This window comes from Amblyraja radiata, chromosome 24, assembly GCF_010909765.2.
Source record: "Amblyraja radiata isolate CabotCenter1 chromosome 24, sAmbRad1.1.pri, whole genome shotgun sequence".
Taxonomy (NCBI): Eukaryota; Metazoa; Chordata; class Chondrichthyes; order Rajiformes; family Rajidae; genus Amblyraja; species Amblyraja radiata.
In genome coordinates, this window is record NC_045979.1 from 16606561 (window position 1) to 16622488 (window position 15928).

Sequence of the window (15928 nt, forward strand, 5' to 3'; positions counted from 1 at the left end):
ATATGCTTTAATTTCAGGTCATCCAAGTAAGATTATTATATATTTGTTTCAGAGTGGTTCAATCTATGATAACTGAAAATTTCATTCAGTTCTCTTAATTTTTAAGAAGGTTATGGGCTTTTGACTGTCCACGATCACAGCTTTTTTGTTATGTCCATAGAAAATCAATAGGGAACAAGATGCTAATTTCCGAGTATGAAAATGGCCATAACTTTTTAAATACTTCAGATATAAAAGTGAATTAGGTGTCAAATTAAACTTATTTTTATGCTTTATCTGATGGGATAAATTGCAGACTTGATTTTTAAAATCTCAAAATTTTGTAACATTGCTACCTTTAGCCCACCGAGTACATGCCAAACAGCGATCATCCGATTACACTAATTCTACGCTATCCCACTTTCTCACCCACTCCCTACACTCTGGGGACATTTTTTACAGAGGGCAATTAACCTACAAGCCCGCACGTCTTTGGAATGCGGGAGGAAACTGGAGCACCGGGAAGAAACCGGAGCACCAAGAGTAAACCTATGCAGTCACAGGGAGAACATGCAAAATCCACATGGACAGCACCTAAGGTCAGAATTGAACCTGGGTCTCTGGCACTGTGAGGCAGCAGCTGTACCCAATTTGATCAGATACACATCAGAGAACAGTAGTACAGGCAAATGCTTGAGGAAGAGTGGGCAGCACAGTGACTTGCTGCCTTACAGCACCAGTGACCTAGCACCCTACCGATGCTATCTGTGTGGAGTTTGAACGTTCTCCCTGTGACCATGTGGATTTTCTTTGGATGCTTCGGTTTCCTCACACATTCCAAAGATGTACAGGTTTATATGTTAATTAGCTTCTGTAAATTGCCTCTAGAGTGTATGATATAACTATTGTACGGGTAATTGTTGGTCAGCATGGACTCGATGGACCAAAGGGCCTGTTTCCATGCTGTATCTCTAAATTAAACTAAACTAAACGGAATACTTTAAGGAGAGTCCCAAAAGAAGGGAGACAGATACATAGAGGCAGGGAGATTTAACGAATAGATTCTCCAGGTTAGGGGTTTGGCTGTTGAAGGCAGTGTAGCCCATCAATCAGAAACAATGTCAGAATCAAGAGAGGTGGTGATGAAGTGGAGCTGTGTGTCATCTGTTTTTGTGGGACTCCACAGCATTGACAAATGTTGTGGAGTGTATCTTATGGACAAGAGAAAAGGCATAATCAGTGTCAAATTCTCAGGGATTGACAGAAAGTACGAAGGTTAAGAGTCCATCCAGGACTAGCCAGTAATGTTAAGAATCAAAACCAAACTTGGCAACCTCAACATCTCATATAAATAAAAGAACAGATTAAGTTGTATTAATATCTGAGAAATAAGGATCTGTGGGTGTCTATTTTTAAATGTGTGATTTGGGTTTTGGGCAGCACAGCTGGTAGAGCCACTGCCTCACAGCGACAGAGACCTGGGTTCAGTCCTGACCTTGGGTGCTGTCTGTGTGGAGTTTGCACGATCTCCCTGTGACCGCGTGGGTTTCCTCGGGGTGCTCTGGTTTCCTCTCACATCCCAAAGATTTGTGGGTTTGCAAGGTTAATTGATCCTCAGTAAATTCCCTCTGGTGAGAGGGTGTGGACAATAAAGTGGGATAACATAGAACCAGTGCGAATGGTGGATCGATGGTTGGCTTGAACTGGGTGGGCCGAGGCGCCTGTTTTCATGCTGTTTCTCTAAACTCTTAAATTCAAACCTCCAAAAAGTGACAATTCAGCAAATACCTCTCAAAAACTAACAGATACAGCGGAATGAGCCCTTCCAACCTGGCCAGCCTTCCTACCATTGAACGTAAAGATATAATCTCTAGTCTTTTATCTGCATGATATCATGGTATAGAATGTCACAAATACTCAACAGATAATCACTCAAGTGGTTTGATATTTGTGTCAAGGGAAAGCAGACCTGGTTCAAAGCACAAGCAGATGAACATTAAAAGTTGAAGGTGTGATGATAAAGGAGACTCAAAAATAAAATGTCACGATACTGCAGGGCTGTAATATTTCATCTCATGACTCCAAGCACAACACAAATACTGAGACATAGCTGAACCTAGAAAGGCATACCCGCAGACTCGCCAAGCCTGGATGGGAAGATGATTGAAGGGAGAAGATAATGGTCATAGATAATGGGCCACCACTGGTATTTATCAGGGTAATAGAGCAGTCACCAACTAATCAAACAGGCTGCAGTACAAATCTGTTTGACCCAAAGGAACAGCTGTCTCCTTCTCTGTGCAGTTGTCAGCAATTTATAACACCATAAACCTAACCTTGTTCGGTCACAGTACAGTATCAGACACTGAATATAATTGAACTGTTCTGCAAGCAGATGGAATGAACTCTGGCCTCTCAAAGGTCTCACAATGATGTACAACGTGAGGACGTGCACTCCTTGCCTCAATTCTGAGGGGAACAATAATAATAAGGCTCTTAGGCCTTTCTGTGTTGATGAATAAATAAAGGGTGGCACGGAGGCAGAGCGGTGGAGTTGCTGCCTTACAGCGCCAGAGATTCGGGTTCATCCTGACCTCCAGTGCTTGTCTGTAAGGTGTTTGAACGTTCTCACCGTGACCACGTGACTTTTTCTCCGGGAGCTCCGATTTCCTCCACCACTCCAAAGTGGGAGGAAATCCATGGCTAAATGGCTTGGTAAAATTGTAATTTGTTCTAAGTGTGCATCGGATAATGCTAGTGTGCGGGGATCGTTGGTCGGTGCGGGTTCGATGGGCCAGAGGGCTTGTTTCCACTCTGTATCTCCAAACTAAACTAAGATCTTCCTGAGCTTTCACACTGAAATTCAACATGGAAATCAAGGGGACACAAAATGCTGGAGTAACTCAGCGTTTGTGGAAGGAATGGATAGGTAACCTTTTATGTCAGGAAGAAGCAGCCAGACCCAAAATATCGCCCAGACATTCCCTCCACAGATGCTGCCCGACCCGCTGAGTTTCTCCAGCATTTTGAATTGTTCATGATTGCAGCATCTGCAGTTCCTTATCTCCACATGGAAATCAGGGAATTGCACTTCAAGTTTCCGTACTCCTCTATATAGGTTTATCTCATCGACAATCAAATATTTGGTAGGTGTGAGGCTGTGGTAATTAATAATTAAATGCACATTAAACACAACAAACAAATTAGGGCCTGTTCATTCACAACTTAAAAACTTTTCAAACTAAATTGTGTTCATTAACAATTGAAACATATGCAAAAGATTAATTTTTTGTTAAAGTCACTGTATTTTAAAATGATTATGAAATTAAAATTCTTGCTAGCAACACACTCCAATGACATGCAGGTTGGTAGGTTAATTGGCTTCGGTAAAAATTGTAAATTGTTCCTAGTGTGTAGGGCAGAGCTCGTGGATGCGATCGCTGGTCGGCTCGGACTCGGTGGCGAAGGGCCTGTTTCTGTATCTCTAAATTAAACTAAACTAAGAATCTGTCAATTTCTGCCTTAAACACATCAATTGACGGTTTGCACAGCCGTCCGTAGCAATGAATTCCACAGATTCACTAGCCTCGAACTAAAGAAATTCCTCCTCTTCTCCTTTCTAAAGGTACGTCCTTTTATTCTGAGGCTATGGTCTCTGGTCCTAGACACTCCCACTAGTCAGAAGGTGGTGAATCTGTGGAATTCATTGCCACAGACGGTTGTGGAGGCCAAGTGGATGTCAAATTTGTAAGGCAGAAATAGATAGATACTTGATTAGTACAGGTGTCGGGGGTTATGGGGAGAAGGCAGGAGAATGGGGTTGAGAGGTAAAGATACATCAGTCATGACTGAATGGCAGAGTAGACTTGATGGGCCAAATGGCCTAACTCTGCTTCTATAACTTCTGAAAGTGGAAACATCCTCTCTCCATTCATTCTATCCAGGCCTTTCACTATTCAATAAGTTTCATTGAGGACCCCTCATCCTTCCAAACACCTTTCTAAATAAAAACAGGCATGCCACTTACATTTAACCGAAGCTTGTTCGCCCATTGTCCAATGGCTGCATAAGTACGTGTGAAGTTGTCCTTCATTTGGTACTGGTAAATATCGTAATGGCCGGGGGCATCTCCATTTTCATTGAAGGTCACGGGGATTCCTGCGCTTCCTGTAGATAATGAGATAAGAAATGGTTATATTCGGTTGTAGCTTGTTCAAGTTAGGCAGAAGCATAAATTGCTTGCCCTGCACGTTTCTAATTAAGGGTTTTTCCTCTCATTTCTGAAACCCATTGAAATATTTCAAACATATAAATCCTCAGAGGAAGTGTCAGCATAGCGGGCGGCACAGTGGCGCAGTATTACCTCCTCCGGTAGCTCGTTCCATACACCCACCACCCTTTGTGTGAAAATATTACCCCTCAGGTTCCTATTAAATCTTTTACCCCTCACCTTAACCCTATGTCGTCTGATTCTCGATTCCCCTACTCTGGGCAAGAGGCACTGCGCATCTACCCGATCTATTCCTCTCATGATTTTGTACTCCACTATAATATCATCAGTCAACTACATCAGACAAAATGTAGAAACAAGGAACTGCAGATACTGGTGCACAAAAAAAAGACACAAACTGCTGGAGTAACTCAGCGAGTCAGTTATCATCTTTGGAGAACATGATTAGGTGATGTTTCAGGTTGGGACACTTCCACTCGGTCTGAAGAAAGGCCACGCCCCAAAACGTCACCTATCCATGTTCTCCATAAATGCTGCCTGACTCGTTGAGTTACCCCAGCACTTTGTGTCTCTCAATCCAGTACAGTTATGGCGGCACAGTGGCAGAGCTGCCGCCTCACAGCGCCAGGGACATTCCTGACCTCGGGTGCTGTCTGTGTGGAGTTTGCACGTTCTCTCTGTGACTGTGCCCGAGTGCTCCGGTTCCCTCCCACGTTACAAAGACGTGTAGGTTCATCGGTCTTTATAAATTTTCTCTAGTGTATAGGAAGTGGATACGAAAGTGGGGATAACAGAGAACTTGTGTGAGCAGGTGATCGATGGTTGGCATGGATCCAGTGGGTTGAAGGGCCTGTTTCCATGCTGTATTATTTAATCAACTCAATGGAGCAGTTCGGGTACCACAAATTTGTAGTTCACTGATCATTCTCAATTTGGAATATGGAACAAAAAGTAAATAAACACAAAATTCATAATTTTTTTTAAACTTTCCCGATGCATGGGAAGGTGATGCTGCTGCACGCTTGTGCAAAATCACAATGCAGATGATTTTCTACTAATGCAACTATCCGCCCCCCCCCCCCTACCCATGCCGTGGGGTGTCAGCTTAATTACATATCATTCACATTCTTAAGGAGGGGTGGGACAGAATTAATAGGAACCTGAGCAGCAATGTTGTGACACAATGGTGAATGGCTGCATGGAACGAGCTGCCAGAGGAGGTACTTGAGGCAGGTACTATCGCAGGTTTTTAAGAAACATTTAGACATGCACGTGGATCGGACAGGTTTAAAAAGATATGGGACAAACACAGGCAGATGGGACTAGTGTAGATGGGACATGCTGGTCAGTGTGGGCAAGTTGGGCCAAACGGCCTGTTTCCACACTGTATGACTCTATGACTATCTCTGACAAGCCATTTTACTCTCTGTATTTCTGATGCCATAAAGTACTGCAAATTATTCATTCCTGTTGCTTGATCCCCAATAGTTTTACCCTTTCTTGCTTAATTTTAAGTTCTCTTGACTAACTTCTACCAGATCACTGAAAAAAACTAAAGAAAGGCAAGGGCCTGAAGCTTCACCTATTATGTTCTCTAGAGATGCTGCCTAACCCACTGAGTTACCCCAGCGTTTTGTGTCTATGTTTTCAACCAGCATTTCCAGTTCCATGTTTCTACATCACATGAAGATAATACAGTGCTTGCAGCGCTAGAGGCTCGGGTTCGATCCTGACTACGGGTGCTGTCTGAACGGAGTTTGTATGTTCTCCCCATGGCCTGCAGGTGTTTTCACCGAGATCTTCGGTTTCCTCCCACACTCCAAAGATATACAGGTATGTAGGTTAATTGGCTTGGAATAAGTGTAAATTGGTCCTAATATGTGTAGGATAGTGTTAATTTGTGGGGATCGCTGTTCGCTGTGGACTCGGTGGGCCGAAGGGCCTGTTTCCCACTGTATTTCTAATCTAAAAAATCTAAACTAAACAAAGATCTAATCTAATCTAACCCACACAGTCATGGACATTCCCTCAAAGTATTTTATTCTTTGACATTTCCATCCTGAGAAAAAGGTTCTGACAGTCCACCCTATTCATGACTCAAAATATGATATACTTCTGTCAAGTCTCCCATCAACCTCTGGCATTCTAGAGAATACTATCCAAATGTGTCCAACCTCCCCTAGTTAATACCCCCTTGTTGGCCTCATGGTTGCCATTGACACTGTGGGCCAAAGGGTTTGTTCCAGTGTAGGAATGTACTGCAGGTGCTGTTTTACACCAAAGAAAGATACAAAATGCAGGAGAAACTCAGCGGGTCAAGCAACATCTCTGAAGGAAAGGAGCAGGTGACATTTAGGGTCTGAGAGTCAGGGGAGAGGAAAACTAAAGGTATGTAAAGGTACAGAACAAGTCAGAGCCGGCACAGATGGCCAAGAAGCCCACAATGGTCCATTGTTGGCTGTGAAAAAGGTGAGAACGAAGGGATACAAACAGTGAAACTAGCAGCATGACTAAGCAAAGGGAGGGATGGAGCTAGAGGGAATGCAAGGGTTACTTTAAATTAGAGAAATCAAAATTCATACTGCTAGGTTGTTAGCTGCCCGAGCAAAATATGAGGTGCTGTTCCTCCAATTTGCTTGCGGCCTAATGCCCCTGTCCCACTTAGGAAACCTGAACGGAAACCTCTGGAGACTTTGCGCCCCACCCAAGGTTTCCGTGCGGTTCCCGGAGGTTACAGGTGATTGTCAGAGGTTGCAGGTAGTGGAAGCAGGTAGGGAGACTGACAAAAACCTCCGGGAACTGCACGGAAACCTTGGGTGGGGGCGCAAAGTCTCCAGAGGTTTCCATTCAGGTTTCCTAAGTGGGACAGGGGCATAACTCTGACAGTGGAGGAGGCTCAGGACTAAAGGTCCGTATGGGAATGGGAAAGGAAGTTAAAATGTTTGGCAACATTTAATATACGTGAGGCTTTTTTAATGCACAATGTCAAAATACGTTAACCATTTTGAAAGGAAAGCTTTATCTTATAGATGCCTACAGTTTAGTTTAGGTTAGAGACACAGTGTGGAAAAGGCCCTTCAACCCATCAAGCATGTGCCAATCAGTGATCCCCACATACTTATACTATCCTGCACACACTCGGGACTCTTTACAATTATACCAATTTACCTACAAACCTCTACATCTTTGAAGCATGTTAGGAAACTGAAAATCCCACAGAAAACCCTTGCAGGGAGAACGTACACATTTTGTAAAGACAACACCCATACTGAGGATCAAACCCGGATCTATGGCACTGTAAAGGCAGCAACTCTATTGCTGCGCCACCGTGCCGCCCGTGCCACAAATTGTATTGTATTGTATTGTACAGTTCAATTACTGTTAAAGCACGTGTAGAAAGGATCACTAGGCACACATTACTGAAGAACCTAATAACTAATGAACAGTTTGAACTACTACATCTTTGTAACACTGCAATTTGTCCGGGATTTCTAATTTGTTTGGATATATGTTGTTTTATTTTTAGCAATAGATTGTAAAGCGAAGCTAAGTACATTACAGTGAAAGACTGATCAGCAGGAACAACACATCCTTAAAAGAACAAAAACTATAGTTTATTCCATGGTACCAATTATTTTGACCTTAAAGAATGACTGTTTGGTCCAATTTTGATTAAGTTAGTGGAATAATTCTTCAGGAAAATACTATTCATTATTTTTGGGAGAATTCAGCAAAACAAATGTTTCTATACTTGCCGGTGCAAACTGATCCTTTAGCCTTTGTGAAGACCAATAGTTTATCTGGTAATTGTTACTGGCTATACATGAGAGGCTTTACTGCCAACTGTAAATCTTCTCTAAATTGATCTTGCACTGTGACATATTTTTCCTCCTCAGTCATTCTTAAGCAGCAGGTAGACACTGGAATGTTAGTTACATACAGGCATGAATGGCAATGTTCTGTGTATACGTTTCCACAACATTTAAAAATATATATTATTTTGCTCTTCACTAATTTTAATCCTTTGTTTTATCTTTTTGCTTTTTTGTGTTCTGTAAGTCTTTGAATATCCCAATGATTTAGACTTTAGACTTCAGAGATAGAGCATGGAAACATGTCCTTCAGCCTACCGGGTCCATGCCAACCAGCAATCGCCCCGTACACTAATACTATCCTACACACTTGGGGTAATTTGCCGAAGCCAATAAACCTACAAGCATGTACATCTTTGGAATGTGGGAGGAAACCGGAACACCCGGAGAATACCCACGCGGTCACAGGGAGAACGTGCCAACTCTGTACAGACAGCATCCATGATGGGGATCGAACCCGGGTCTCTGGCGCTGTAAGGCAGCAACTCTACCGTTACGCCATTGTGCTGGTCAACTGTCACTGACATCAAGTCACTGTAGCTCACTGTCATTTTAGTTTATCAAACTCTCCTTTGGAAAGTGTGAGGATTATTAGCTCATGTTTGTACATTGAATAGAGTATTAATATAAAAGCTGAAATTTGATATTTAACAGACCAAAATCTAGGTCTCCTCCAACACACGTTCCTTTGACGTATTTTCACTGTATTTCAAATCCTTTTCAACGACTGGATTAATACATGGCGCAAAGTCATTTACAGGTCAGTTTTTTTGGCAGAAAAATGTCAAACGATTTCATTCCGACATCTGTTGGCAATGCCATTCATTGGTCACATTTGTTGGATTGCAATGAAAAGTGATTAATAAATATCTGACATTTGGAGCTACAGTTATCTAATCTCAAGATGGCTCAAGTCACTGACATCAAGTCACTGTAGCTCACTGTCATTTTAGTTTATCAAACTCTCCTTTGGAAAGTGTGAGGATTATTAGCTCATGTTTGTACATTGAATAGAGTATTAATATAAAAGCTGAAATTTGATGTACCCTCTGAATTTTAAAATTGTACTATCTTTGAATGAGCCGTTGATTCTGATGATTATTGATGATTTTATTAAAGGTGTTCAAGGCTGACAAATCAAAGATAGTCAGATCATCTTCCCCAAGGTGGAGATATCAAACACTAGAGGGCATAGCTATAAGGTGAGAGGAGAAAAGTTTAATGGAGAAATGCGGGGCACATTTTATTACATAGTGGTGGGGCTGGAAGCCATTGCCAGGGGTGGAGGTGTGATAGTTTAAGAGCTTTTTATGAGAGGAATAGATCGGGCATATGCATAGAGTCTCTTGCCCAGAGTAGGGGAATCAAGAATCAGAGGACATGGCTTTAAGGTGAGGGTGGAAAGAATTAATAGGAGCATGAAGTTTAACTTTTTCACACAAAGAGTGGTGGGTGTATGGAACGAGTTGCTTGAGGAGGTAGTTGAGGCAGGTACTACTGCAATGTTTAAGAAACATTTAGATAGATACATGGATAAGACAGGTTTAGAGGGATATGGGCCAAACGCAGACAGGTGGGACGTGTAGATGGGACATGAGTGGGCAGGTTGGGGCGGAGGGCCTGTTTCCATGCGGTAATATTCTATGACAAAGAAAGGCACATGGAAGAGCAGGAAATAGAGGGATATGGATCATGTACAGGCAGATGAGATCAATTTAACTTGGTATCATGTTCAACACAAACATAGTGGGCCGAAGGGCCCGTTCCTGTGCTGTATTGTTCTGTGATACCCATGATTCACTGGCAAACAAGCATCCTCTGACACTGCAACCCTGAGACAAATGGGAAACATTATTTGCCATGAAACGGCACAGTGTCACAGCTGGTAGAGCTGCTATGTCACACACCAATCGGGTTCGATCCTCACCTCGGTCTCCCTGTGACCGCATTTTAATCAAATTTAAACAAAATTATTAGATGATCTTGCATTAATAGTTGAAGTTAGTTCAGCTATTTTTCCAAAGAGGAATAAAGGAGAAAATTATCACCATTCACTGAAACTCCTACTCGTCAGTGTGGAATGCAGTTCAAAATGTAATTTAGAACTTGAGCCCAGAATCAACAATACTGCTTCATAGCAGCACTATGAGAACATTTAAACATGTAATAACAGCATTTAAAAGGCATTTGGACAGGTACATTAATAGGAATAATCTAGAGGGATATTAGTCAAATGTGGGGAAATTATTCCAGAGCAGATGGGCAACATGGTCAGCATGGACTGAAGGGCCTGTTTCCGTGCTGTTGGACTCTGCGACTTTATTTTAATTCTTTGGTCCTAACCTCAGTCTGTACATTCTCCCTGTGACCATGTGAGTTTTCTCCGGGTGCTCCAGTTTCCTCCCACACTCCAAAGACGTGCAGGTTTGTAGCTTCATTGGGCTTTGGTAAAGATTGTTAATTGTCCCGAGTGTGTGGGATTGTGCTAGTGTACAGAGATCGTGGTCCGAGCAAACTCCGTGGGCCGAAGGGCCTGTTTCCTCACTGTATCTCTAAACTAAACTTGTCCCCTTTGCCCGCATTTGACTCGTATCCCTCTAAACCCATGTATCTTTTAAATGATGTTGTAAATGTTTTGGAATATTTACATAAATGGAAATTCTTCGTACTAATTTTCTTTAACCTAGAAGATTGTGCATGTAGATAACATTTGAGAGTCTCATATGTGAACCTGCATAAGAATTGTTCGGACCCTTTGTGTCACGTGGGTTGAAGGATAGGACTGCCCTGTCTGCTCCAGATGACCACAGATTTATTACTTGTAGCTAATGTACTGAAATCGTAAAGAGGAATACATGGCAGCTTTCTTTTCCCTTAAACACAAGGTACTAAAACCAATTATAGTGTACTCATTGCAAATCTGGGTAGAATCAACCAGAGTGGGGATTAAATTTGAAATTTTCCATTGGGATCGAGCTAATGAACCCACAGCATAATATATATTGTTAGCACTTATCATGATCATGATTCATAATGGTTAACTCCTCCTTACGCCTGCTCTCTTAGCACCGTGTAACTCTGCTACCTAATGTACCAAAAAATTAATGAATATGTCCGATGGATATTAATTATGCAAAAGCTGTAATAAAACACCCTCTACTTTATTAATCAGTCAGTAAATGGATCAAGGAATAGCCGCGCGCAACTACCATTTTGTCTTTACAATAGATGCGGATTTGTACTAGAATATGGTCATTGAGGCTTCCAATGCTAGAGATAATGATTTAAAATGGAGGGAGGTTTATCATGCTATCTTCTTATTCTTCTCAGTTTTTAGCTCTAGTTTTAGAGGAACAGCGTGGAAACAAGCACTTTGGCCCAGCGAGTCCACGCCGACCAATGATCACCTGTACACCAGTTCTATCCTACAAATGAAGGGCATTTTCAGAAGCCAATTGAGGGAGTTAGATGTGGCCCTTGTGGCTAAAGGGATCAGGGGGTATGGAGAGAAGGCAGGTACAGGATACTGAGTTGGTTGATCAGCCATGATCATATTGAATGGCGGTGCAGGCTCGAAGGGCCGAATGGCCTACTCCTGCACCTATTTTCTATGTTTCTATGTAGACAAAAGTGCTGGAGGAACTCAGCGGGTGCAGCAGCATCTATGGAATGAAAGTTCAGAGTCACAAACATATCTAACCTACTTTTTCTCATGTCTTCGCAAGTGAGATAAAACCAATCTAAAATGGCCGAAGAAAATAAAACCAGCATTGACATATTTTCAAAGGCACCTTTTATGTCCTTCATTTTTTTTAATTTAAAAAATAAACTGTATTCATATTTAAAAAAATATATACAAAACAAAATCGTGCGAAAACTCTTATTATATTCTCACTGTCTATACATTCAGTAGTGTCACACTCACTTGTGTTTGCACCTATCTTTAAACAAACTACCCTTACCATTCATGTGGTCTGCTGAGGTGATATCCCTGCCCTTGCTTTGAGGGGTGGTCCCAGAGTGCCCCTCAGTGTCTAGCAGTGGAAGGAGCCTAGACTGTGGTCCTCCCCCACAGAGCCTTGGCGTTGGCTGCACCGAGTTTCACTGTGTCCCTCAGCACGTACTCCTGCCGTCTGGAGCGGGCCAGTCAGCAACATTCCCTGACGGACAACTTGCTCTGCTGGGAGACCAACATGTTTTGAGAAGAGCAAAAAGCTATCTTCACCGAGTTGGTGATCTTCCAGCAGCACTTGATGTCCGTCTCCAAATGGGTCCCCATAAATCAGAGAGTTCTGTGTTACAGAGTTCTGTGTTATAAACCGTGACAAGGACCAGAGGACATAGGTTTAAGGTGAGGGGGGAAAGATTTAATAAGAACCCGAGGGGTAACTTTTTCACGCAGAGGGTGGTAGGTGTATGGAATGAGCTGCCGGAGGAGGTGGTTGAGGCAGTTATCTTCGCAACATTTAAGAAACATTTAGACAGGTACATGGATGGGGCAGGTGTAGAGGGATATAAGCCAAATGCAGGCAGGTGGGACTAGTGTAGATGGGACATGTGGACAAGTTGGGCCAAATGGCCCGTTTCCATACTGTAAGACTCTATGACTTTATGACCCTTGCATCTTTCTCCCGACAAGAGCAGTGTCCAATTCACCACTACCCCATTGCATGGCAAATGGTACCCCATTTCTTTGTTCCCTATATCCTCTGTCCTCTAGTGCACCTGGGAGATTGTGTGTGTCTACCTTAGTGAAGACAGAACCAAAGTACATGTTCATCTCTACTGCCATACACCACTACCCCCAAAGACATTGGACTTTATGGAACTGTTGCACTACAATACTGAGAACTATACTCTGCACTCTGTATCTTTCCCTTTGCTCTACATATTCCATTTGAGTTTGACGTGATTGTATTTAGGTAGAGTGTTATCTGATCTGATGGGATAGATGTAAACAAAGCTTTACACTGTACCTCGGTGCAGATGACAATAATAAATCTAAACCAAAACCCTCACAAAGTACCTTATGAATAAGAGAAAAAAAGATCTGGTCTTAAATAATTCTCAAAATGCTGTCATGCTTATCAAGTCCTTGCGGGTGAGGAGTAGTTATAAATGGTTGCAGCTGTTAGCAGTCATTAAAATGCATGGGTAAAAGATGCAAAGTTTGACAAAAGTAGAGGCAATCATTGCATAAATGGGCAAGTCTGTCACCAGGGCCCAGAATATTTCACATGCACTCCAGTAAATTCTCAAGACAGTATTCTACATGATACGGAACACCTTCGCTCAGCCCGTGCAAACCAACCTGATCTCCCGGTTGCTTAAATTGGAGGAACAGCATCTCATATTTCGCTTGGGCAGCTTACAGCCCAGTGGTATGAATATTGATTTCTCTCACTTCAGGTAGCTCCGACATTCCTTCTCTCTCTATTCCACCCCAACCCAAGCCGCACCAGCTTCTCATTTTCACCCTACAAACAGCATTCCCTCTCTCTCCATGACTATAACATGACTATAAATAAGTTTATTGGCCAAGTATTCACATACAAGGAATTTGCCTTGGTGCTCCGCCCGCAAGTGACAACGAGATCCAGTGACAGTTAGGAATGACACATAAAACATTAAACATTAATAATAAAACATTATTGATTAAAACATGTGAATTTAGTAAATACTCGTGGATAAAAACTGTTTTTATGTCTGGCAGTGGCAGCTTTGACAGCCCGGAGTCGCCTTCCAGATGGAAGTGATTCAAAGAGTTTGTGGCCAGGGTGAGAGGGGTCAGAGATGATCTTGTCTGCTCGCTTTCTGGCCCTTGTAGTGTACAGTTCAGCAATGGAGGGAAGGTTGCAGCCAATCTAACTAAAGAGTGCGAACGAATACGCCACAGTCGTTACAAACTTCGTAAAGAAATGTGTGGAGGACTACATCCCTACAAAAACCTTCCGAGTGTTTCCCAATCAGAAACCTTGGGTGAACTTTGAGATCCGCACTCTTCTGAAGTCCAGACACAGGGCATTCACTTCCAATGATACAGTGGCCTACATGAAGTCCAGATACGACCTTGGTAAGGCCATCAAAAAGGCCAAACGGGACCTGCTCCAAACTGGAGGATGAAACGGCAGCTGTGGCGGGGCCTGAATGCAATCACCTCCTACAAGGCGAAACCAGGAGGCAGCTCGAATGTTGGCGAAACATCACTCCCTGACGAGCTCAATGCGTTTTATGCACGCTTTGATAGGGAGAATACTGATGTGCCTTCCCGATCCCCCATTCGCTGTGATGGCATTTCAGTCTCAGTCACAGAGGCCGACGTCAGGAAATCCTTCAGAGGGGTGAACCCAGAAAAGCACCTGGACCTGATGGTATACCCGGTCGTGTTCTAAAAACCTGTGCGGACCAACTGGCTGGAGTTTTTACGGACATTTTCAACCTCTCACTTCTGAGGTCTGAGGTCCCCACCTGCTTTAAAAGGGCATCAATTATACCGGTGCCCAAGAAGAGTAAGGTGACCTGCCTCAATGACTATCGACCAGTGGCACTAACGCCGGTGGTGATGAAGTGCTTTGAGAGGTTGATCATGGAGCAAATCAACTCCTACCTCGACAAAAACCTGGACCCACTGCAGTTCGCGTACCGCCACAACAGATCAACGGTGGATGCGATCTCGCTGGCCCTCCACTCAGCTCTGGATCACTTGAACAACAAAAACTCATATGTCAGGCTGTTATTCATCGATTACAGCTCAGCATTTAACACAATCATCCCCTCCAAGCTGGTTACCAAACTCGCAGAACTGGGTCTCTGCGCATCCCTCTGCAATTGGATCCTCGACTTCCTCATTCACAGACCACAGTCTGTTCGTATTGGTGGAAATGTGTCAGCCTCGATAACAATCAGCACGGGAGCACCTCAAGGCTGCGTGCTCAGCCCCCTGCTGTACTCACTCTATACCCATGACTGCGTAGCCAATCACAGTGCGAACTCCATCATCAAGTTCGCTAACGACACCACTGTTGTGGGGCGTATCACTGATGGGGATGAGTCAGAGTATAGAAGAGAGTTCGAGCAACTGTCCATATGATGCCAGCGCAATAACCTGGCCCTCAACACCAGCAAAACCAAGGAACTGATTGTGGACTTTGGAAGGAGTAGGAGGGGGAACCACAGCCCCATTTATATCAACGGGTCGATGGTTGAAAGGGTCAAAAGCTTCAAATTCCTGGGCGTGCACATCTCTGAAGATCTTTCCTGGTCCGAGAAAACTAATGCAATCATCAAGAAAGCTCATCAGCACAGTGGTAGTGTATCTCACAGTATCTCACACTGCCTTATGCCCCTGTCCCACTTAGGAAACCTGAACGGAAACCTCTGGAGACTCTGCGCCCCACCCAAGGTTTCCGTGCGGTTCCCGGAGGTTTTTGTCAGTCTCCCTACCTGCTTCCACTACCTGCAACCTCCAGCAACCACCTACAACCTCCGGGAACCGCACGGAAACTTTGGGTGGGGCGCAAAGTCTCCAGAGGTTTCCGTTCAGGTTTCCTAAGTGGGACAGGGGCTTACGTGGGACAGGGCATTACTGTGCCAAGACCAGAGTTCGATCCTGACCATGGGCGTTGTCTGTATGGAGTTTGTACGTTCTGCCTGTGACCAAGTGGGTTTTCTCCAGGTGCTCCGGTTTCCTTCCACCCTCCAAAGAAGTATAGATTTGCAGGTTAATTGGATTTGGTAAAATTACAAAATTGTGCCTAATGTGTTTGATGGTGTTAGTTAGTACACAAGGATCACTGGTCGGCACGGACTTGGTGGGTCGAATGGCCTGTTACTGCGCTGTGTCTCT

The 15928-nt window shown here is 43.5% G+C and overlaps 1 protein-coding gene across 3 annotated transcripts in view; it reads right to left on the reverse strand.

Annotated features, from left to right (window-relative positions):
- Nucleotides 1-15928, reverse strand: part of grm4 (glutamate metabotropic receptor 4) — an 844630-nt gene that overhangs the window by 231665 nt on the left and 597037 nt on the right. For all 3 annotated transcript variants that reach the window (XM_033042492.1, XM_033042493.1, XM_033042494.1), the window contains exon 8: nt 4007-4146. In XM_033042492.1, the coding sequence (XP_032898383.1) occupies nt 4007-4146 (140 nt within the window). The remainder of the gene's footprint in view (nt 1-4006; nt 4147-15928) is intronic.